At 46.4% G+C, this 22,828-nt stretch overlaps 3 protein-coding genes across 6 annotated transcripts in view; all 3 read right to left on the reverse strand.

The window, feature by feature from the left end:
* Positions 1 to 6,044, reverse strand: part of LOC124485094 (tyrosine-protein phosphatase non-receptor type 4-like) — a 20,109-nt gene extending 14,065 nt beyond the window's left edge. The window contains exons 1-2 of the mRNA XM_047046415.1: positions 6,036 to 6,044; positions 5,652 to 5,653 (exon numbers count right to left, since the gene is read on the reverse strand). The gene's annotated coding sequence lies outside the window, so the exon portion shown is untranslated. The remainder of the gene's footprint in view (positions 1 to 5,651; positions 5,654 to 6,035) is intronic.
* Positions 7 to 18,314, reverse strand: LOC124485095 (tyrosine-protein phosphatase non-receptor type 4-like). Of its 2 annotated transcripts, XM_047046417.1 has the most exons (8): positions 17,893 to 18,314; positions 6,248 to 6,402; positions 2,277 to 2,384; positions 1,811 to 1,853; positions 1,538 to 1,616; positions 753 to 797; positions 444 to 496; positions 7 to 235 (listed from the first exon to the last, which is right to left on the reverse strand). In XM_047046417.1, the coding sequence occupies exons 2-8, from the start codon at positions 6,383 to 6,385 to the stop codon at positions 156 to 158; spliced, it is 546 nt and encodes a 181-aa protein (XP_046902373.1). In that variant the 5' UTR covers positions 6,386 to 6,402; positions 17,893 to 18,314; the 3' UTR covers positions 7 to 155. The 2 variants fall into 2 exon arrangements, with proteins under 2 accessions (XP_046902373.1, XP_046902374.1); XM_047046418.1 differs by lacking the exon at positions 2,277 to 2,384.
* A 1,987-nt stretch (positions 18,315 to 20,301) lies between these two features.
* tmem177 (transmembrane protein 177) lies at positions 20,302 to 22,117 on the reverse strand. Of its 3 annotated transcripts, none has more exons than XM_047046861.1 (2): positions 22,055 to 22,117; positions 20,302 to 21,617 (listed from the first exon to the last, which is right to left on the reverse strand). In XM_047046861.1, the coding sequence occupies exon 2, from the start codon at positions 21,563 to 21,565 to the stop codon at positions 20,633 to 20,635; it is 933 nt and encodes a 310-aa protein (XP_046902817.1). In that variant the 5' UTR covers positions 21,566 to 21,617; positions 22,055 to 22,117; the 3' UTR covers positions 20,302 to 20,632. The 3 variants fall into 3 exon arrangements, with proteins under 3 accessions (XP_046902817.1, XP_046902818.1, XP_046902819.1); XM_047046862.1 differs by having other exon boundaries at positions 21,958 to 22,073; XM_047046863.1 differs by lacking the exon at positions 22,055 to 22,117 and adding an exon at positions 21,914 to 22,007.
* Between the last annotated feature and the right edge of the window lie 711 nt (positions 22,118 to 22,828).

A 22,828-nucleotide genomic window follows, 5' to 3' on the forward strand; every position in this document is an offset into this window, starting at 1 on the left:
CATTGAAGCCTGTCGCTGGGCAAGACAAAATGGTCTCCTCTAGGAAGGCTGTGTCTGCACATCTGTGAACATGATCTATGCGTCGTCTTGGGAAGGCCACGACAGACCCGAGCTGAGCTCAACTGGACTGGGGCTGGATGTGGAAGAGCTGCTGGCTAGCTCATGTGTTCATCTGTCTCCCAGTGTGGATGTGAGAGCTGAGCGTGGAGCTGGCCTGGGCACTCCAAGGGGTTGTCTGACAAAACAAACTGACCTTCAGCTTTCACCACAACACCCTGGTGTCTCCATACCACAAGCTAAGGAATCAAACCATCACAACAGTGCGTGGCGTTTGCCTGACCATCTGCCTGGAGAGCGAAGACCCCCCAGGTTCAAACCCTCTCCCCCAGTACGTGGCCTTGGGACACAAACATCTGCCGAGTGAATATCTTATTATTACTTACATTGAACAGCATAAGAGGCCAGGAGGGCAGCAGTGTTGTGTGGACAGGGCAGTCTGTGGAACACACACACACATTGATTCAGCTGGAACAAACTAGAAATCCTTCCAACTCTAAATAGCTAAAGCTATAGAGCGTCTCGAAGCAGAACATTTGATAGCGATAATCTGGATAGATGGTAATTTAATAGACAAATGATTGGAAAGGGAGTTCAAATGGATTTTGTGTTCCAGTGGCTTTGAAATGGAATGGAACTGGTGTGTAATAGCAATAGTAAGTGTAGCGTGTCAACAGCAAGTCAAGACGGCTCACCTTCCAGTCAGTATGTCCTGTTTGATCTGGAGGAAATACTGGTACCTGGGAGGACAAACGATGAACATAAACACCATGGTGTGTTCCCTGCACATCCTACACCCACACTAAACATTCGGACATTCTACCTGAGTCATTCCACTTTGACTGCAGCAGGTATCTGCAGGTGGCGAGTATCTGCTTAACGAGAGTGTGCCACAGCAAAGGAGGTGGCTTTGGCACAACCGATCCTCTATAGCTGAAGATGTACAAAGTGCTTCTCCACTCGGTGCGGCTGGCTGACCAGGGCCATGCCTGAGTGGCTGGATTGAATAAGAAGTAGCGGGGCATCTGTTTAGTGGTGGAAACTCTTGTGTTAATCCACCATGCACTCCTGCTATTCATCGCCTTGAGTCACACTGTGTAAAACGGGCACGGCAATAAAGAGTCACTATCTCCATGATAAAGGAGCAGATTATTTTGATCACCCCCCAAAAAATAATAAGATACAAGTACCTGTACTGCAAGGGACAAGGATTAACTGAAGGTGTTAAACTGACATTTTTACAAGAGCGTCTGCATGATCGTGTGGCAATAGGAGGACATGCAGCCAAGGTCCCCTGGCTGATCCTAGTCGTAGACTGCCTAGTAGCAAGCCATTCAAATCCCCCTAAGGCCGGCGACTAGCTCAGGCCATTCCAGTTCATTAAGAGCATTAGCACAGCTCAGGTCCTGTGCGGCGTAGTGGCCTGACACCGCTAACTGTGGTGGATGACCTCACCACAGCCCATCCAGGCCATGCTCACCTCGTGTACTCTTCCTGAAGTTTGTTAGGGTCCGTCACAAAGAACTTGACACGGAAACTTAGATTATGCGGTGATCCCCCTGGAAAAAAAGATGTTGAGATGACAAATTTAGCCTCCGTGAATACTCTTGCAGACCACGGTAAGGGTTATTCTTCCAAATGATCTGCCAACAATACAAAATGATAAATGCAGCGATCAAAACCATAGCAAATCACACGAGGATTCTCCAGCTAGACTAAACTGTTGTTGCCATGCTGGAGGAATTCCACCTACTTTTTAACTGCTTCCTGATGGGCTTGTTAGGATCCAGCCACCTCTGTAAAAGATTGATGAGCAGAAGCTCAATGAAACGATAACAGTTCCTCAGCAACACTACTGCTGCTGCTCAATTATTCATCTGGCAGGCTGGGTGGCCACAGAGAGGGGAGAGCAGGGGCATGTTCATCCGAAGCTACTAACATACTCACAGGCCACTCACTCACACAAACACACACACCCACACAAACATGGCGATGACTGAATCCCGGGACTTCAATCCGTGTCCGTTCTAAGTTCTCTCGAAACAACTGTCATTTGTGGGTGGTAAACGGTCGAGCTGGGCAAAAGTGAAGGCGAGACACGGCAGACGCGGGGAGTTAGTGACGGACGTCACCGCCGCTCCCGTCTCGAGGGGGGGTCACACAGCGTCTCTCCGTCTGAGAGACCTCCCCCGTCTGACCTGCGCCCCGGGCACACTCACCGGGCTGTCGGAGGAGTCATGGGCCAGATGCAGGCCGAAGTAGTCTCTCTCCGTCAGTTCCAGGTGCCTGAACACGGCGTCCAGCAGCGCCTGGCCGTGCTCGTGCTTCTGCAAGGCCACAACAGGGGAGAGCAGAAAGGGACAGGGGGATTATCTCCTTGCAACACCCCCCCCCCCCAGCCAACCGTCCTTTGTGGGGTCCTGTGTGTGCCCGTGTCATAACCACAGACCCCCCCCCCCCCCTCCCTTCAAGGTTTCCATGTAAAAGATAGACCATAACAATATAAGACGCGTACACCAGTGGTTCGACACGTTTAAACACACGAGGCGGGTGAAACACATCCTCACGTTTGGGACGCCTCGTTTTGCACTTCGGGACAGGACTGCGAGGGTGAGGAAACAAGTTAAGTCTCGAGCCCGGTTCCCACTGCTGTCGAGCTGCCATTGGTCTCACGAGAATAAGACCCACACCTCTCTCCCCACTGCCCAGCACTACCCTCTATCGCCTGTGCGTGTGTGTGTGTGTGTGTTTCCAACTGGGAGACAGTCAGTGTTGACATGGTGGTCCCCAGGGAGGTCTGTGGTGGGGGGAGGGGGGGTCGTGTCACCGCTCGGAGGCGGGCAGCCATCCGTCTGGCAGCTCAGAGCTGCTGTCAAACATGTGCTGACAGTGTGGGGAAACAAAGCCACCCTCCCCCTCGCCCTGTCACTTGGGTTTAACCCTGCGGCAGGAGGACAGGCCATGCGCCTGGCGTGGAGGCCCACAATCGCAGCTTCTCTGCTGGCCATGTGAGACTGAGAGCTGGGAGTCTGGGAGTCTGGTTCCGTAATCCTGCATCTAGCAGGGAGTCAGATGGCTGAGCGGTGAGGGAGTCGGGCTAGTAAGGTTGCTGGATCGATTCCCCGCCGTGCCAAATGACGTTGTGTCCTTGGGCAAGGCACTTCACCCTACTTGCCTCGGGGGGAATGTCCCTGTACTTACTGTAAGTCGCTCTGGATAAGAGCATCTGCTAAATGACTACAATGTAAATGTAAATCAACACACTCCACTTCTACGACAGTGCATCTAACCTATACAGCCAGCCACACAATCATGTTGCCATTTTTAACACTAAAAGACTAAGTTACCGGGCAAAATAACCGGAGAGAGCCCAGCAGTAACCTAGTTAGCCAATCAGACAGCTCTTTTCTCCACCTATTCAGCCAATTAGATCGCTTTCTCCGGGGCATTGTTCTGCGGCTTACTCATGCATTACTGATGGAGCAGTAGCCTGCTCTAGATGTCAGAAGTGCTTATTCATGTTTTACTATTGAGGGACCATGAAATCAAATAACTACATCTTGGCCAATAGGCCAATTGAATGCTACACATTCATAGCTACTATTTGTATCCACTAAAGACTCAATTAGAAATAGAAACCTTGTGGGGATGGAAAGGGGAAGTGGTTGAGCTGTGTAAAGTCCCATTCAGATGACTCAAAAGTCCTCAGACAAACAAGCTGATTTGCACGGAACAGTCACATTTCGCTTTTCGAAACCTTGGAATCTTTGGAAACATCTTAGAAAAAAATTGACCTTCACTTTCTCGAGTGGCCAAACCCTGGTCTCTGGAGACTCGTGTGAACGCCTGGGGAGATAGCGACTGTTATGGCCATGACAAGATAAAGAGGAGTTGTGGTCTCCAGCATGAAGAGTAATCTACCAATCATGACTGAGGGAGGAAAAGGAGGAAGTACACATTTCCCCAGTCCAAGACCTCTAACCTTATAATTCCTCGTCTATTCATAGAGGATTCCAAGTGTGTGTGTGTGTGTGTGTGTGTGTGTGTGTGTGTGTGTGTGTGTGTGCGCTATTTGAAGTGTCGTGGCTGTCTGAAGTGGCTTGTCTGACTGGATGTGGTAGGACTGTGGCGACGGGGGCGCACTCTCAGGAAGCAGTCTCAAGAGACAAACGTACAAATGCTGCCACGGCAAGACCAAAGAGCCATGCATTATTTAAATGTAGGCTGGGGCACACATACACACACACACACACACACACACACACACACAGGCCCCGAGCTGTCTACGGCTTGTCTTAGAACCCACCAGAGTGACATCAAACAGTACTAGGAGCTGTCCCCTCAGCCTGGGTGGAGCTACCCTGCTGCTCTCTGTCTGGGGTTAGCAGGGCGAGCTAGATTAACGCTGTGAACGCCCCCCATCCCCCCCATCCCCCCCACCCCCATCCCCCAACAACCAGCGCTCTGACATCACAGCTCTGGGAGTTGGGAGGGAGAACAACTGAACGACAGAGTAAACAAGAGTGAGAGAGAGGAAGACAAGAGAGAAACAGAGAAGAATGATTGGTCTGGGTGAAACAAACAGTCTTTGTGTTGATCTTCATCAATCCCCCACCTCTGTAAGTGGGCTGGAAAGAGAGGTTAGAGAGAGAGAGACAAGATGTCACTTTGGGCTTATTCTCCCTCACATGGCCATTCAAGTCTAACCCCATACAATTTTGTTCTAACAGAGGGAGCTAGATTGCCTCCCACTGCTGGAGGGGAAAGGGGGCTATTGAATGTGTGAGTGTGTGTGTGTGCACGCTCGCGCATGCGGAGGAGAGGAGGAATGATGAAAATGCAGCGAAACATGAGGCAGCTTGTCCAGAAAGTAGCAGCCCTCCACAGCTCCACAAGGTTTCCCTTTCTGTCTTTCTCTGGTCCCCTGGGAGTGGAGGTTTAGCAAGGGGCGAGTGCAGGGGCGAGGGCAGGGGCGAGGGCAGGGGCGAGGGCCAAGCACCGTGCTCGTGCCCCCCCCCCTCTCTTTTGTTCTGTGCTTCCCCAGTCAGCAGCGCAGGCAGGCAGGCAGGCAGGCAGGCAGGCAGGCAGGTAGGGAAGACTACTACTGCAAGGCCTGGCCAAGTGAGGATCTATTGAACTCTTGTTTTGTCAGAGCCGGCTTTCCAGGAACTGCAGAGAACAAATCGATGTGTGACCCAGGAGGAAATTGGAGGGAAGTTGATCTTAATTCATGTAATTGATTCACAGCGGTGTCACAAGCTCCTAATAGGTCCATACTGTACTGTAGCCAAGGCAACCCTGGAAGCAGATGGTTATTACATCAAACAGTGTGTGTGTGTGTGTGTGTCTGCGTGCGTGCGTGCGGTGGTAAGGGGGGGGGGGGGGGGGTCACCATATCCTTTGACAATTCTCTGAAAGCTTACATAATCCGCAAAAGACAGAGAGCATTTGATGCCAACCCTCTTCTGATCCGTCTCCATCCAGACATGGGACTGCGTGGGCATTGCTAACACGCTCAACTGAGCCGACTCTACAACGCCTTGTACATGAAGGCCTGTCCGCTTCATGCAGTCACAGGACAAGTGCAGACAAACCACTGTTGTCGTGTGGCACAAAGTTCTCTCTGTGGCAGTGTGGCTGGCTTTATCAAGTCATGTAGCAGTCCCTTCCTCCAGCTCACAGAGAAAACATGGATGTTGCAATCACTGGAACACTGATTTACTGTCCCTGACTGGCACCCGGCTCAGCTCCAGTGTGTGTTGACTTCATTTGAGAAAGAGCTAGATAGACAACGAAAGAGCGTTTGTGTGTGCTCCTTGAAGCAGTGTACGAGTATGTACTTGACTGTGCAGCTACCTTTGGGAGGCTCCTCTGAACACTGGAATGTCAGGCATTTCGCCGTAAGAGGAGGGCCTCAAGCCCCCCACCTCTCTCTCTTTCTCTCTCTGTGTGTCTCTCTCTCTCTCTCTCTCACATACCTTCCCTCCTCACCCCGACAAGATGTGATGGGGAACTAGGGACAAGTCAAAGTAGGATATAGCACTGTGGTCACATGGAGATGTTTCTTAAACACGTGGATAGACTAGTGCCCCCTTCCCCTGCCCCTAGTTTGAACAAACACAACTCCCTGTTGGAGAGATGCATTGATCTAGCAGAGGAGGGCATCAGAGGAGGGCATCAGAGGACTTACGCTAACTTTGAAGGCTTGGACGGTGTTGTCCAGGAGGAGAATGTTACAGAGCACCTCGGTGTGCTGCCTGTCGCGTGCCAGTTCCGACGCCCGGACATTGTAGGATCTGCCAGCAGGCAACCGGAAGCGTGCGGTCATCACGGTCCAACCAGGGTCTGGAACACAACCACAAACACACACACAGGGATGTCAGGCAGTAGACACACAATTAACTGCATTAATATGAAACCTTACTGTTTGTTTGTACCTTACTGTGAGACTTTGTCTCAGTGGGATAGAGTGATTCTGAAGGACAAGGTCACTACAGTACTGGGGAAAAAAAGATTCCTTTGCGAGGTTAGACTCTCCTATTAACCCTCAGGCTAACAAGTTTTGACATGCCAACACATACACCCTGCAAGTTCCTGAGGACTGTCAATGCTGGTAGCACCTGCACGTTTGACAGATCACAGAATACTGACAACTATGTAGTCTACCCTCCAGAGGGAAAGCCATACTTTCCAAAATACATTTTGTTGTCTCTGAAATCGAAGCATAGTTATCGGCTGAGTAAACCAGCATTCAGTGAAGTCAGCAACAACGAAGGCTGGGAACGAACGTCCGGTTCAGAGTGGGTGAGCCAAGCCCGGCTTTGAGAGTCCCGCTCCACAGCTGAGCCCTGTTCTGTCCACCACACCGCCTGCATATCAGAGCTGAACCCCAGTGAGCATGCTCCGTCAGGCACAGGAGGACGGCTCCCAAGTCCCCAGAGAGACCTTTCCGGAACCATGAATCCATTATTGCTTCCGCTACAGTCAGCAGAGCTTACAAACACTGCGACGGGCTGTACACATGTGTATGTGTGTGTGTGTGTGTGTGCATGTGTGTGTATGCATGTGTGTGTGTGTATGCGTGTGTGTGGTCAGGTCTCATGACCCCAGTGCTTCCTTCCACCGGTGGGCTCATCCGGTCCTCTAGGTTATTACAAACACAGACTGGCCAACAGCCTTCCTGTCTCCAGTGTCTCCCCTCCTTACCCCCTTTCTAAATCAGAGCAGCCGTCGACCCAAGATCCATGTAGCATCCGCACAACACAGAGACAACTTTGAATTGAATCGGGAGCATGATAATCTGTGAACAAAGACAGCATTAAGCACCTCTGGCCCATAACAGGCAGTATAGTGTGCACGGGCATGGGATTTCATTTCCTTCAATTCAAGCATGCCAATGCATCTTTCATGCCACTAAGTACGGGTCTCTATGTAGGCTGTACATTGGCCGAGCTGAATCATTTCCAATGATTGAATTGTCTCGGAACCAAAGACAGGGCCTGATGCCCACCATGTGGAGACCCATGTCTGACCACAACCAAATGTATAAACGGTTTGATTTAAGAACAGCACGGAGATAAGAGGATCTTACTGAAACCCAAAAGGAATTGCAGGGTGTCTTTACTCCGTGCACTACTAGTCCAGAAGTGGAACCCAGAGATGTGTGGATCCCAGCCAGGCGGATGCAGAGACAGCTGGTGAGCTTTGAAAGGCATCTTTTAAACGTGGTAGCAGGTTTGTCTTCAGATCCTCAGCATTCGCTTGAGGCACTTAATTGGCTATGACAGCCAAACCAAAAGCACTGAATCACTCAACACACCCTGCTACAAGATGGGAATCAACAAACACCCGCACACACGTTGTTGACAATTATTTCAGACCGAGAACCTAGTCTGAGACAACTAAGGTACAGTGGCTTTCCCTAGCCTCGTTTGCCAAACAGGTAAGAAAGATAGCAGTGTACTAACTTCACGGTAGAATCTAGGCCAGCCCAGTGAATAGAAGCACAGGGGAACAGGACAGAGGCCTAAACCTGTTTCTTGTCTGAGGAGGGGGGTCGTTTAGGGAATGTGGGTAGCATTTGAACTTTGACCTCCTTTCGGGGCAGCCGGACATCACCCATTGTGGGGCCTGCTAGGAAAACCATGCGGTGCCTTAAGACTACGGCTAATACATCACCGTCTTCGCGATTTGAAAATGACCCCCTCCAAAAAGCTCCTCTCTTGGCATCTTATCAGCTGACCCAGAGTCTGTACTAGGAGGAACCGAGTATGTGACACCAGCAGACTACCACAGAATAATGATCACGCTGACTACTAAGACTAAACACTACTAGAATAACATACAGCCATCAAAAAAAATAAACGGGGCGGTCACTCTAAACTAGGTGTAAATGTTTTCCTGCTCAAGGCTCTATTCCTTGAATCTCGTCTCCACGTACAAGGGCATCACGCGTTACGAAACATTTTGCTGGGGAAACAAAAATATCACTGGTGGCATCTGCAAGGGGACACCAGTGAGGACAGAGCCCGCAGAGGAATCTTCAGAGTTACAACTGAATCCCGTCATCCAAACAGAACAACATGGGGCGGGGGGTGGGGCAATAGGTTAACAAGGGTTCCATCTGTGGAAAGAACAGTTTGTTCTAGTTAGCCATCACGGTTCAGACCTTCAAAAGTATCCATTGTTTGATTAAAAAGCTAATCCTTTATTTCATCTTAGTGCAATTTGAGCTTTTACAATTGAATGTACTGCATTTACGCTTCCAAGAGTGTAGTCGATCACTTGGGGGACTGAGATGAGAGACTGGCTCACAGCAAGCTAGAGAGCTCCAGTTACCCTCCTCACATTAGCACAGATCTACACTAATCAGAGACCACCAGTTATTTAGCTAACAGTCTCAGAGGCCTCTCTCTTCTTCAGACCCCCTCTCACATGCACGCACACACACACACGCACACACACCATCCTCCCACTCTGGGAAAATGTTTTGTGTGTGTTTGCTGTCCGCTTGCTTTCAACCCCAACTCAAGCTGTCACAACAGAACAGGCCATTATGCAAATGACAACCATCAGCTTGACTGAGAGACCATTCAATCTTTCTCACAGCCATTCACACTGAGTCGCAGAGTAAGGTGGCGGTGGGGGTGGGAGATGGAGGTGCAGTTTCTTTCCAATGGTCCAAACACATGCGAGCCCCTTGCTCTCTCGCTCGCTCTCTCTCTCTCTCTCTCTCTCTCTCTCTCTCTCTCTCTCTCTCTCTCTCTCGAAAAGGATCAGCCGTAATTCTAAGTTGAACGTATTCCCGGAGCACAGCCTGTGTTGAAAGGTCAGCTGGCTGAGCGGGTATAGGCCATGATGCTGTGTTGGGCTGTCCTCTCTGTGTCGCCGTGGCAAGCTGCCCCTCCTGACCTGACCTTTCTGGGGCCTGCTGCTTCCTGTGGCTGAGCTGCCAAATGAATGCACACAGGTTTGTCACTTTTCCTCCTCTTGGCCAAAACAACTCTTGACTCTCACTGCCGCCCCCCCCCCCCCCCCTTCCCCCCACTGCCTCACAGTGAGCATTGGCTGTGTTGATTGAGGCCAGAGTGTTTTGCTGGTGCAGAAATGTGCTTTACTGTCCCTTCCCGGTCCCAAACCAGACGGAACTGAAAGCACACTGTGCTGCCTTACAGCTTCTGTGTGAATTTGGAAGATGTTCAAATGTACCAAGCATATGTCCATATGCCGAAGATGATATTCAACTAAAAAGTGGACCGTAGAAAGAGTGTGAGAAAAAGATCTGGGCTTGAGACAAAGTCGATTTAAAAGCAATGCCCTCTTGATATTTGAGTTGATATATAAGACAGAGACATTCCATGGTCTTACAGAGGTTGTGGACGGGTCAATTACCTCTGGGACCTTTGCTAATTTGTCAGTAAGACAGGGACATATGTCCATGGCCCTATACCCATCTGTAGCCATGACCCCTTTGAGCCTGTGTTTCTGTAAGGATCCGACGTTGAGACTGCGACTCTCGTAACCTCTAACCCCTACAGTGGCTCTTGGCCACAGCCGTGTATTGGTCTAGCAGAAATAACAAACCGCCTGTCTATTTTTACTTTAACCCACCTCCAAAACAGTTGTGGAGCAACGATCTGTGTAAGAGAGGAAGGGGGGCTGAGGTGGGGGTGGGGTCACAGGTGTCCCGACACGTGTTCAGCCTTCTATTCTGTCAAACATTCACCACCAAAACCTTTGACCGACCAATTCATCGATGGTCCTGGGGAACCGTGTGTTCTCCTTCCTGCTAACTGTTGTAACTCTTCAACAAGCAGGTTATCCGAGAGTCAATGTAGAACCATCTTCTTATAAGTCATGTATTGACTGTGCGGTGGAACTAGAAAGAGCTGGCCCCGGTCTCCTGCTTGCCCCGTTCCTTATCCAAGCACTGCTCAAAGTATCTCTACTACACCTCAGGCCAACAGTTTGGAGCACACAAGTTTGCGCCCTCCTGGAAATAACTGATAAAATGATGAATCGCTACCTTGAGCTAGCCTTAACCACTCCCTTAAACGATCTAAAACACTGAATCGCTACCTTGAGTTAGCCTTAACCACTCCATTAAACGATCTAAAACACTGAACTGAAGCGTGGAAGTGGTAAGCCCTGCTAAAGCGCAGGTGCCATCTAGCCCTAACCCTAACCCATCTAGCCAGACTCCACTGTGAAAGTGCTTTGGTTGGGTTAGTTACACAACATCACAGAGGAGGAGCCGTAGGTGCAAAACAAGAGCCCCTCTCTTCTCCTGGACAGAGACAGAGAGAGACAGAGACAGAGACAGAGACAGAGACAGAGACAGAGACAGAGACAGAGACAGAGACAGAGACAGAGACAGAGACAGAGACAGAGACAGAGACAGAGACAGAGACAGAGAGAGAGAGAGAGAGAGAGAGAGAGAGAGAGAAACTGAAACATACGTTTGATTAAAGCAGCACATTCCCCTGATTTTTTTTTTCCCTTTTCTTTTTTCTGCTTACGACGGCAGCTTTTCAAATGTTAGAGGGTCGTGTTCTGATCACGCTGCGAATTTCCACCCGCATCCTCCTCGACCTTGCACATTCCTGGCCGGCAGCTGTCACGCCGGGGAGGCCAGGTGCGCCGTGCCACTCCGCTCAGCTCCGACCCCCCGCTGCTTGTGCACGGCGGTCAGTGGCAGCGAGCGTGCCGGACCCACATTAGGACACCTAAAGACTGCTAGGAGTCTAGTGTTTGACGGAGGGTCACAATGATGGCCGTGGGTATCCTGACGGGTCCAAGCCTGTATTAGGCCGTCACATTCAGATGTGTCCATTTGCTTGTAATGCTGAGTAACAGCTCTCGGACCAGTCTCACTGCTGAACGTTCTCTGATCCACAGAGGAAGAGAGCGAAGGGAGCAGATAGCAGTCTTACCCACGCACATGTTAACCTTGGAGAGATGGACTGCCTTTAGCATGTTCTTAATGTAATTGCACTGCAGGCAGCAAAAGGGCTTTCAGGCAGTCACACTGATAATACTGCACACATCGTACACAGATAGTGTGTGTGTATATGTGTTGGCTAAGAAAGTGACCCAATAGGCCTAGCAGATTTAGCTGATGTCAGCTTGTCTACCGATGCATAATGTAGGAACGGTAGGTCCCCCAAGCCCTGCAACACTGCCCTAGAGCTACTATGTCCTAACTGAGGTAAGGGATTACAGACTAATCTGCAAGTGAGAGTCCATTCAAACAGATGTTTAAAACTAACAATTGCATCCCAATGCAATAAAAGAAGATTCCTGTTGGATTCGTTTCTGGGCAATTTTAATTCATCCCGACGCGCGGATGGAAGTTTCTGGTTTGCATAACACTGCACAAAAACCCAGTGAATATGGTATTTTATTGTTAAGGCAGGTGTGGCAGACTACATTACAGCGGAGGATGTGACAAACTACCCCAGTACATTCTTTGCCATGTTCCATCATTGAAAAGCTAGTTAACATATTGGCTTCTGATTGGCTACTCTCTTGCTGTCTTGCAAGTTACACAGGTTGCCATCAACCTCACAATCAGAGAAGTTGACATAGTACACTGAGAGGACTGACTGGCAAGTCAAACTCCTGACTGTAGACTAAATGATGTTAACCAAGTAGACCAAGGAGGCTTATGAGTTGTGACTTCAAATGAGCCATTATCATACTCTGGTGCTAACTAGCTCAGCAATGTATAAGACTGTATCCTTTCGTATCACAAATAAAACTATCCTGGCTAACAGTGTGGAGTTTGTGATTAAGCAGGATAGGCTTGCTAGTGTGGAATATTACTGGCTCCATCTGCCCTTGGTAAAGCTAGCCTGCATGATGGGGACTGCTGAGCTGCGGGGGACTACAGCAGCGAGCGAGGCAGACTTGGCCTGGCGCTGAAATTAGAGAAACCACAAGAATGTAACAGCTTCTGTTATTATCCCTAGTGGGGAAAATAGCATGCAAAAGTAGTCCATCTCCCTCACACTGCGTACAGAGCACACTGTACGCAACACAGAAAACAAAGAATGCTGTCCAAAACACACCGAGCCAGGCCTTCCCAAAACAACTCATTCTACTCCAAGATTCCAATATGAGTAGTGTTCAGAAAACAGTGCAACTCCAGCAATTAAAAGCAGCTTGTTTTGTTTCGACCCATGAGCGCAAAGGAAGCATGTAGAACCTAGACTATAACCTCAGGAAAACAGCTAGGCTTCTTTCTGGCCGGGGTATGTTAGTGTTTGCAGGACCATAAATACTCGACTGTTTTCTTGTTTGACTGTGAGCTAAGGGCGGGCTGGGCTGCTCAGCTCCACTTCGGAGAACGCATGCCTGAGTGGGAGGTGGAGCAGCCTTGGAGGGCGTTTCCCAAACATCCCGAAAACCGTGTCCATAGCAGTTTTTAACAAGATCTCTGTTTCAAACACAGGCACACATGCTCTCTCTTCGTCATCCCCTTCTCTCACACACACTATCATGTCTCCCATTTCTCTCACAGTTTGCTTACGCACACACACGCCGTGACAGGCAGAGTAGACCAACATTTTCATAGCCCCAAGCTACATTTGGCACCGATATGTTGACTAAGGAAAGTTATGGGAAGAGAGAGGAATACACAATTTGAAACACACTGGCATAAAGAACGTGGACAGGGATCCAGGGTTTTAAACTGAGAAAAAGAAAACATTCCTGACAGCGGGGAATTCAGAGATAGAGTAGGTCAGTTAAAAAAGGCATCAGAGTATTTCTTTGAATAGGCTCATCTATACAGTAGACATATGATTGTGTGTTTTTCAAATCTAGATGTTTTTCCTCTATAAAATACACAGTGGGCATGAAAAATCCGCAAACGGAAAAAAGTACTTAAAAAAAAAAAAGATGACCTACCCGTTGTTTTAACAGCAAGATAGTTTGTAAAGCTGGAAAGATCTATGAATGACCTTTAGTGTTACTTTTCTAGGAAGAGCCTGCCTAAGGACATGAGTGTCTCCTAGTCAGAGGTTTGAAGTTGGTTATTGATACAGTGGCAGGCGACTTACTGGCCCCTCCGGTTTCAGGCTGCAGCAGCACCCCTGACTGAACAGGAGCGGTCTGCAGCTTCCCTCCACTACACAATGGGGCTGAGGTGATCGAGGTGTGCTGGTGCGGCGGATGTGTGGGGGAGAGGGGAGGGCAGGGAGAGAAGGACAGGCAAGTCACAACACGCATAGCACTTGAGGTTGCTGCAAAATGCGAGATGTGGCACAGAAAGCGTAGGCCTACATGCCAGAGATGTGTGGGGGCTGACTACGAGGGCGCCTTAAGGAAGCCATGGCACCACACTCCCTAGATCTAAGCTTTTCCCCAGCTTGTTTCTAGATGCAAGATCATGGTCAAATGGCTCGTCAGTAATTAAATTATGTTTCATGAACAGGAAAATCCAGTCACAGGTTTGCCACGAGCGCTGAACAGAGAGGGCTGGCGTCTTTCAGAGGACAAGCCCAGAAAGAAATTCGGGGCCAGCACGACATTGTAACAAAGCCTACATTTCTACTCTGAAAAACTAGCCCATTCTGTTGCAAAACCCTGGTGTTCATCACAGGACTTCAGAAATACAACAAGCCTCATGTATAGCCTACACTTGTGTAGGCTAATATGCAATGCACAGCCTGGAACTACATTGAACACTCAAGTCTTTGTTCTTACCCCGTTGTGCCATTTGCAGGATATCAAGTGATCTGATATAAATATCACAAACATCCAACTTGACATAACTCAAGGAGAATGCAAAGGCAAAGCTACATCAAAGCCATGTCAAAGTAGTAACATCAAGGTCCTGGGATAGAGGGTCATGGCCTGAGGGGATTCATCAGCCCTAACTCTAGAGATGAACATCCCCTGATGTCTACCTCTGAAGACCAGGAGCCTTTGAAGAAGTAAACACTCTCACTTCATGTTAAATGTGGTCCCTAAATCATGGTCAACTTATTGTTAAATGTGCTCACTCCTTGACCATCCTTCCATCTTCAGTTTATTCAACTAATAACAGGAATGTGAAGAAAGTTTTGAAGTTTTCTTATGAATGGCCGGATGGATGGCTTTCATTTGATCTGGTTGGCTTTCGTCCGGGCTTCCCCAATTAATTCCCTGTCTGTGCAAACTTTCAATGGCGAAAAAAAAATATTCTGATCACTGCTGGTTTTGCATGATCCATCCACCTCCAGTAATCACCCCATATCATGCTGATCCTTTAATGTGCTTACCTGTTTTCATATCCCAAGCCACAGCAACTCCAGGCTTGATCCAGAGCACTACTATGACAGCCCCTGGTTAATCTAACATGGCCCGATGCAATACACAAGGATGCCTAATCTAAAGTCTCACAACTCGGGAAGAATATGGAGGCTGTCAGTGGACAAGTCCAGGAAGACATTGGTGTGGGAAGAACTCTGGTCATTCTGACCTCCTGCAAACACAAAGCCAGGCATCTCATTTTCATTTTCTTGATAACCGTGTCAGACACACAGTGTTTTAAAGGATCAGACTTGAGAAGGGGCCTATTTACACTGTCACCGTGGGGTTCTTTATAGCCTAGTATGAAAAGATTCCTTTGGAAATATAATTTGAAAGATCTACAAAACATTATACCGCCACACAGTCAGTCTAATGTACAATGGGGTAAAGCCTGGGGCAGCATCTTTAATTTCAACTCATTCATTCTGTAACAACTGGAAAGTAACCAAGATCAACATTAACATGCTACCAGGGTGAATTTTCATCTAATTCCTTATGCATCAGCCTATTAAGCAGGACACTGTCCACCAACCATACGGCAGGGTCGGAAAGGACCTCCCCCCCGTTTCCTGAATGCAACATTTGATAGGCCAGGGCTTAAGTCTGGCAACCCTCAAAACGACTATAAATGGGAAGCTTGATTTGAATGATAATATTATTTGGCTAAATCATTTGGACACTGCCAGTCAAATGAAGTGTATGCCTACTCATCATGCTAACAATCAAAGCCTCACAGTCTAGGAAATGCATTTTTCAGCCAAAACACCCTTGGTTTGGTGTTGAGTGAGTGAGGGTGTGATAGCTTGAGTGAGTAAACACAGCTGTGCATTGCCTCCCCGAGATTTTGCTAGAAGCAGCATATTGTGATCACAAATCCTGATAGCCTATATTTTCCCTCCTTTTTTTACCTGGTTCAGTTCATATCAAATTGCTACATCAGATAAAGCAAATAAAAATGGGAGTGACTTTAAAATTCTCCACAGTAAATAAATATAGGACTTAATTACCTACTCTGCATGTGCATGAGCGGTCTGTGAAGCGAGGCAAACCGGAGTGGAGTGGAGAGCAGCAGGCTGGCATCTCCAGCTAAAGCATGCCTCCTCATGTCTCTAGACAGAGGGGCTACTGGGCCGAATCAACACAGCTGTCAATCACAACATAGGCACGCTCACACTTACTTGACTGGCTTGCACTGCAACAGGATTTCTGACTGTGATAAGCATGGATTTTCTTGTACATACTAGTCTTCTTCATTCATGTCTTTACTCTGTATTACACTATGTTCCCTTTTTAAGTAGCCTTGTCTTGACGTGCGAGTTAGATGTTAAATTCAGACCTATTAAGCAGCCAATATACTAAAATGCAGTCAGGCTTTTTTCCCAATGTGTTTTTTATGTATTATTATTTATTGTAAATCAAATATGGCCACAGTGTGGTTGTGCACCAAGTCGAAACAAACCTCAATAAAACCAAGAAGACATACTTTAAACCCACTCACAAGAAACACACAGTTCCAAACCATATCCACAACAGAAACAATAAAGGCATGACATTACCATCACAAATGAACACAACAATTAATTTAGTCTCCATGTTACCTAAACACTGACCTATTAGCTTATGTCACCCACATCATGGCAAAAACGATTTCCCCAAACCAGTGTGTTGCCTAGTTGATTCAAAACGTCCCTTAAGGCCTGCCAAGTTTCATGTTAGCAGGTGCAGTCTATGCCAATTACCCAAGGAGCACCTGAGACTCCCTCTTTCCTCAGTCCTGATACTCCAGTTCAAAACCAGGGATGCCTGGTTCAGGTGCACTACCCACTAAGCCAGGACCCTGGTCACAGGCTACCTTTGCTTTACCAGCTGGGTCCCTCAAAACAGGTTTTACTCTGGGTGTACAAAATCTTTTAAATTGTCTCAGAGCTAGGACTCTTGCTTCTTGCATATGATGTAATGTGACATGCACAGTGGTTTATGGGGTTAGTACCTTTCATCCATTGTTTGGCATTTCACTAGGAAGGCTTAAACTATATTATTGTATTGTATCGGCTAATATTTCTCAGAAATATACATACAATTATTTGTCTATCAATTAACTTGTATTTACAAAAGTGTGTAGTAGATTCCCATACTGGATCAACAACAAATAAGAAACCCATGAAATAACATGATTTCGAACGTTCCAGTGGTCGAAACGCACGTTGCGCGCAATTGGGACCCAAAAGATGAGAAGTGAACATTACGTCATCGGAATAAATGACACTTATTTAAGACTAAATCAAATTTCCCTTTATGTTTGAAAAGAACATCCGTCTATAATGTGTGACAGCTACAGCTATCGAGAATGTGTCATTAGAGTGGCATGTTATAAAAACAGACGTGAAAGGTTGAGCTATCCAAAATATAAAACAATTGCAACATTAACGGCTGTCACTGTCAGTAGTATTGTGGCTCCCGGATCACGGTTAAACAGCCCACATACCGTAGTAGTTCACGGCAATGCCATACTTTCGCTTGATTTTATTTGACACAGCAGCAGCATAGGCTAGCTCAGCTGACGTTCCTTACAGGCGACCACTTCAGTTTATGAGTCCGATATGCTTGATGTGGGATGTTGCATCACTGCATTTTACAATAAACGCTATACTGCATTGACAACTACAGTTTTAAACGCGAAATTTATTTTAAAATTAAGCAGACTAAATTAAGCTGCTAACTAGCTAGTAACACCCAGCTAAAGAGTTAGCAGCTAGCTCACTGGGGTTGTAGGTTACTAGCTAATTTAGACCCTGGGTATGCATGTGGTCAGTAATGTTTTACAACCTTTGCTGTGTAGCTTAACTAGTTAGCTTCAATTAACTTTTAACGCAAAAGCGGATAGCGTGACTAATTACTCAAAGCTTAACTAACCTTAGCTAGCTAGTCTAGTAGTAGTGTAACGTTAGCTAGCCAGTGCTAGGATATGAGATACGAACCGCATTAGCTAAAGCTAGCTCGCTACTTTTCAGTAAAGATTGTTATTGAGTCAGAACTCACCGTCATAAACAGTTCCAGGAGTGTCCAGTTTTTAATGAATAGGATTTTTTTGCTATAGAAGAAAGTAAGCTGAGGACGTCAGACTGAAAATCCAACTTCAGTTCACCCGCTGCGAACTCCCACAAAACCGCATCTTTATCACTTCGAGTCCGAGCCTTCATACACATTCAGCTGCGCGGGGCCTCCTGGTTCGATTCTCCGACTAGCTCGGCGACGAATATTCCTTACGCAAGCCACAGAAACCATTGGCTGAGGCAAATCAATAGTTGTGATGTCGTACCGATACAATAATATTTATAATCCCTTACATTTATGAAAAATAATTTTTAACATCGAAAAGGTGAAAGAAGTGGATTCCAAATAATGGGTTTCTGACTTTCAACTGAGCCCGTTCCCGTTGCCTGCCAGGCAGAGTCTTGGTTGGTTGCAACTGCGCGTTTCTTGATAATGGGCGTTCTACCTCTTATGAACACGCCCTCGTTTGTCCATTGATATTGTTAGCCTGCAGGGCCATATGTGAGTAGGCTATGTAAAAAAGAAAGACTAAAAACATTTATGTTCAGTTTTCTTATAGAATTATGTCAGGGGTTATATATATATGTTTTAAGTCCCAACAGCAGAGCGCTAGTATCCTACAGAGTTCTTACCAACTGAGCAGGGCCAGATCAGCAGTGCACCCTGTAGCCTACCTGCAGGGCCCGAGCAGTCAACAGCAAAGCATACCAGAGCTAAATGAAGAGTAGTGTTCAGACAGAGGAATAAAATATGAAGTTGGAATGAAGTGAAACCTCAGGTGCTCAAAAATAGGGCGAAGCCAGTTACAAAATTATTATTTTAGGTGTTATGAAGAATGTATTCCTTCATGTTTATTACGAATTTTGTATTTTTTAGGGACTTCATATACAACAAACCGGCTCTATGTAGCTAATGGCGCAACCTTGGACACCGGTGCACAGGGGCGGAGTCGGATATTAAAGAGGCGTGGTAAAATTGTGGGAGCGCTCACTCCGGCTCAATCGCGAAAGTGTGCTTGCTGTCATTCAATGCTATCGTAAAATAAAAAGTAGAAGGATCATAAAATCAGTTCATGCTGGCCAAATACCCATTCGTTCTAGTTTTGATTGAAGACCATACACAATTATAACAATTCTAAAATACAGAGATATAATTTAGGGCAGACAACAGCAATAATAACACACGCTGTTGGTCCAGGGCGACATCATGTGGCGAACAATTGTAGCCTGCTTACACTGCCCTTGATGCCAATTTAATTTAGGTTCCTTCGTAAATGTGATCATTCCTTCAATCTGAATCCAGAGATTTGGATTTGAGATACATAGTATTGTTTCCCCCTTGTGATTAACCCAAGAATGGGAAAATCTTAGAAATCAAAACCCTCGAACCACTCGAACCCTTTGATCAGTCAATGAGGACTTCGATCAAATAGGGTCCATATAACGTCATCGAGACTCTCTATACCATCATTAATTTTGTTTCTAGCTTTTACTGTAGAGGCCCTGAAGGTATAGCCTTAACTCTAACCTGCGAGTTGGCACCCCAATGTACCATGTGTACAGATATTTGATACACTGGCAATTATTCAATCAACACCTGTGTAAAGTGATTCAATCATAGTTAAAATTACACTTACCAATTACTCATGAGAGCAGAAGATGAATGAAGTTTGAATGTGAAAAATGTAGTTAGTATAGTCTAGTAGTATATCCACTAACAGCTCAGTCTGAATCAATCAAGTAACTTGTGAACTTGTATTGAAAATGTCAAAGTGGCTCTAAAAGGTCTTCCGAGAGTTTCAGATTGATTCCAAATGTATGTGCTAAATTTTTTATGTCACATGCAAATCGTATCATTTATGAACTGCTAAAAAATATATATTGTATCATAGGCAAATGGTATGGAATGGTTATCAGTAAAAACAAAAGGATTTAGCATTATCCCAAATAATTGCAATAGTATGGTTATAAAATTGGATACTACACTGTCTGCTGCTAGAGCATAGTGCTGTTTAAATCTTGTGTTTTCCCACAGGTGTCCCGACTAAATTGATATAATTGCATTTGTGTGTGTAAGCATCTAGACACTTGTACATTGTATAAGACTTCACCTATCTTAACGGACTGGCTCCGTGTGTATATGAATGTGTGTGTGTGTAACCGTCTGTACACTTGTACGTCTAAGACCTTTGTTCATCTATCGTCAACAGTCTGGCTTGTCCCTATGTCAGGGCCTGAGTGTGATAAGAGCTTGAGACTAACAGTATTCTGAGCCAGAAACCACATTATGTGTGTCTTAGCAGGTATGACAGGACTGTAGGAGAACATAAGGCTTATCAGAGGAGAAGGACAGGGAATAGGCAAGAGAAGCACATTAATGGAACAGGGAAACAGACCAAATGCTTACTTTAATTCACAACATCACTTTGTCACAGCCATTTTCCTCAGTCTTTGTCGCTTTCACAACACATGATCATGAGAAGAGACTTAAGAAAGCATTTTTAATGTCTTTCACTAGTACACACATACACAGCAACACAAACGTGTAGATTTAGGCAGCATATTTAACCCACACATATGATAACCAGTATTAGACAAAAAGTAGCAACTTGATGTATCTAACTTCCTGTGTCAATAGTTAGACTATATTGCACGTGGTTAAAGCTCATAATACCAAATTGATTCCATTTCAAAAGCATGGGCTTCAGTCAAAATTCCTTATCTGCTTATGCCTTCTCCTCCTTTAGCAGGTTCATGATGCCATCTCTCCTGGAGGTGTATGGGGCATGCCTCAGTTTCAGCAGGTTGGCCGGGAAAAGGTTCCCACTGGGGGAATACATCTCTGCCCCTTTTTGGCCCATCAGTGAGCGGAGTGTCTTGTTCCTGATCAGGATCTTGTCATAGAACTCCACCCCTCCTTTGGCATAGTCCCGGGACAGGCGTGCAGCACAGCGATCACATCTGTAGTCCAGCCACTGAGTGAAGGCATCAGTGGTGAGATAGTATGAAACAGCACCCAGGCTCAGTGCCACCAGATTGACCATACCCCTGAAGACAGCTGGACCTGTGTGCAGAGCAAAGATCTGCTTCAGGGTCACACTATATATCCACACTCCTGCCAGGCAGGTAGGAGCTACCACTGCATTCAGGACTGGCCCCCCTGATTCAAGACGGGCCACCTCTCGCGCCATGGCAAACTTCTGGGCTTCGGGGGAGAATACAAGCGCATCCTTCAATGTGGTGCCAATGTCACTATCCCACTCCACTTCTTTTCCGTTTATGAAAATGGTACGATTAGTGATTCCTGCAGGGTCGTCCTGTGTGCTGTTGAAGTTTGCAGGAATGCCAATCTGGGCACCAGCGGGCAGCCATGGCACACCTGCCCCAACTGGTTGGAAGCCGAAAGAGGCAAAGGCGCTATAGCCCCCCGGGAAGCTGACATTGTAGTCCTCCAGCACCTGCTGGAAGACATTATCCAGCTTGTCCGAGAGGTTTGATGGCTGTCCTTTGGTCCATGCCTGGTACAGCTTCCTGTACGTGTTGTCAGGAAACACATGGTAGAATAAGTTGGCTGCAAACACACTGCCACAGCTTGCAACAAGCAGCTGCACACGGTGCTTCTGTGCAAGTGCAGAATACTTTAAAAAGAGAGAAGCCATGGTCCAGCGTCCCCCTGGCTACCTGTTAGAAGCAGACTTTAGAAGGATGCATCTGCGAGGAGACAAAACGAGAAACCGATGGTGTTTATATAATCAACACAGGTCTGATTGGTATTCCTTTTTACTCGAAATATACGAAGATCTTTGCTGAATTGGAATACATTCAGTTCTCCACTACAAAGCAGGAAATGTGAGAAAGACAGGTAACAAAATTCTGACGCCGGTGCTAACAGCAACAGCAAAATGCCATGAGTTTTGGTGAAGTTACTTAAGAGTGAGTGGGCTAGCCTTAAATCGTTTAGCAAGCAACAGCATTAGCACTACTAGCTAAACAGTCTTAATTTTTACCTAGCAAGATAGCTCCATAGCGAGGCACCAAAATTATGCATTACCTTAACATTTGACTTAACTATTACTTGCATCGAGTTTGAAACTATATATTGCTACAAAAGCTATGTCTTATAATTTGTTGCACAATCCTCAACTCACATGTAAGGGACATCGCTACAAGGACAGCTGTAAGCCGTAAAGTAGGTTGTAGCGGAAGCTAGTTTCGCAACAATTTTGCGTCCTTGGTGCTGTGTTATGTCATCAGCTGCAACTTCACTGGTGCTGTAAAACTACATAGACAGAATGATTTGAACAATTTGACACGAGCGTGTGTGTTTGCGTGCGTGTGCCTATGCTTCTGCCAAGCTTTCTGTGTCAGACACCCATTGAGCCCTTCTTGGATGGACCAATGAACATTCTATTTGCTGTTTCTGATTCTGTTTTATTCTTCTAGGTCCTTCCCAGCATTTGATAGCAGCGTAATTACATCACTCTTCTTCTGTCACACACACGCATTTATTGGAACTACTTTAAAAATATATCTTTATTAGGAGTTAACATGTGACAATACATGATAAATAACAATTAATATAACTGAATCAGATTGGAGAACTACTGCTCAGTCAACAGCATACCTAATTTTGTGTGCTCCATGGATAAGATCACTAAGTGTTTAAGATAGTGAGCTGCTATGAAATTTTAATGCAGCTGCTGTTTGAGTACAGTATGCTAAGGATGGTAATGAAGGACTGAATGTGACACGTAGCATGGCTAATTCCTTATTAGAAATATGTGAATATGAAAATAGTTAACAGAATAGAGTCCATTGTTTGGAAAATAGCATGCTTTTATGTGAAAATGTAGTATTTGAAATACCAGTAATGGCAAAATGCACCATTTTACATAGGATTTGTGGAGATATACCCTGAGTGA

Source organism: Hypomesus transpacificus, chromosome 23 (genome assembly GCF_021917145.1).
Source record: "Hypomesus transpacificus isolate Combined female chromosome 23, fHypTra1, whole genome shotgun sequence".
In the NCBI taxonomy this organism is placed as follows: domain Eukaryota; kingdom Metazoa; phylum Chordata; class Actinopteri; order Osmeriformes; family Osmeridae; genus Hypomesus; species Hypomesus transpacificus.

Excerpts from the sequence above, each read along its gene's own strand:
- tmem177 (XM_047046861.1), bottom strand. The coding sequence starts at position 21,565 with ATGGCTTCTCTCTTTTTAAAGTATTCTGCACTTGCACAGAAGCACCGT.
- LOC124485095 (XM_047046417.1), bottom strand. The coding sequence starts at position 6,385 with ATGACCGCACGCTTCCGGTTGCCTGCTGGCAGATCCTACAATGTCCGG. Across the intron at positions 1,854-2,276 it reads ATGACTCCTCCGACAGCCCG|AGGTGGCTGGATCCTAACAA; the intron begins GTGAGTGTGCCC and ends AATCTTTTACAG. Across the intron at positions 1,617-1,810 it reads CATCAGGAAGCAGTTAAAAA|GGGGATCACCGCATAATCTA; the intron begins GTAGGTGGAATT and ends CTTTTTTTCCAG.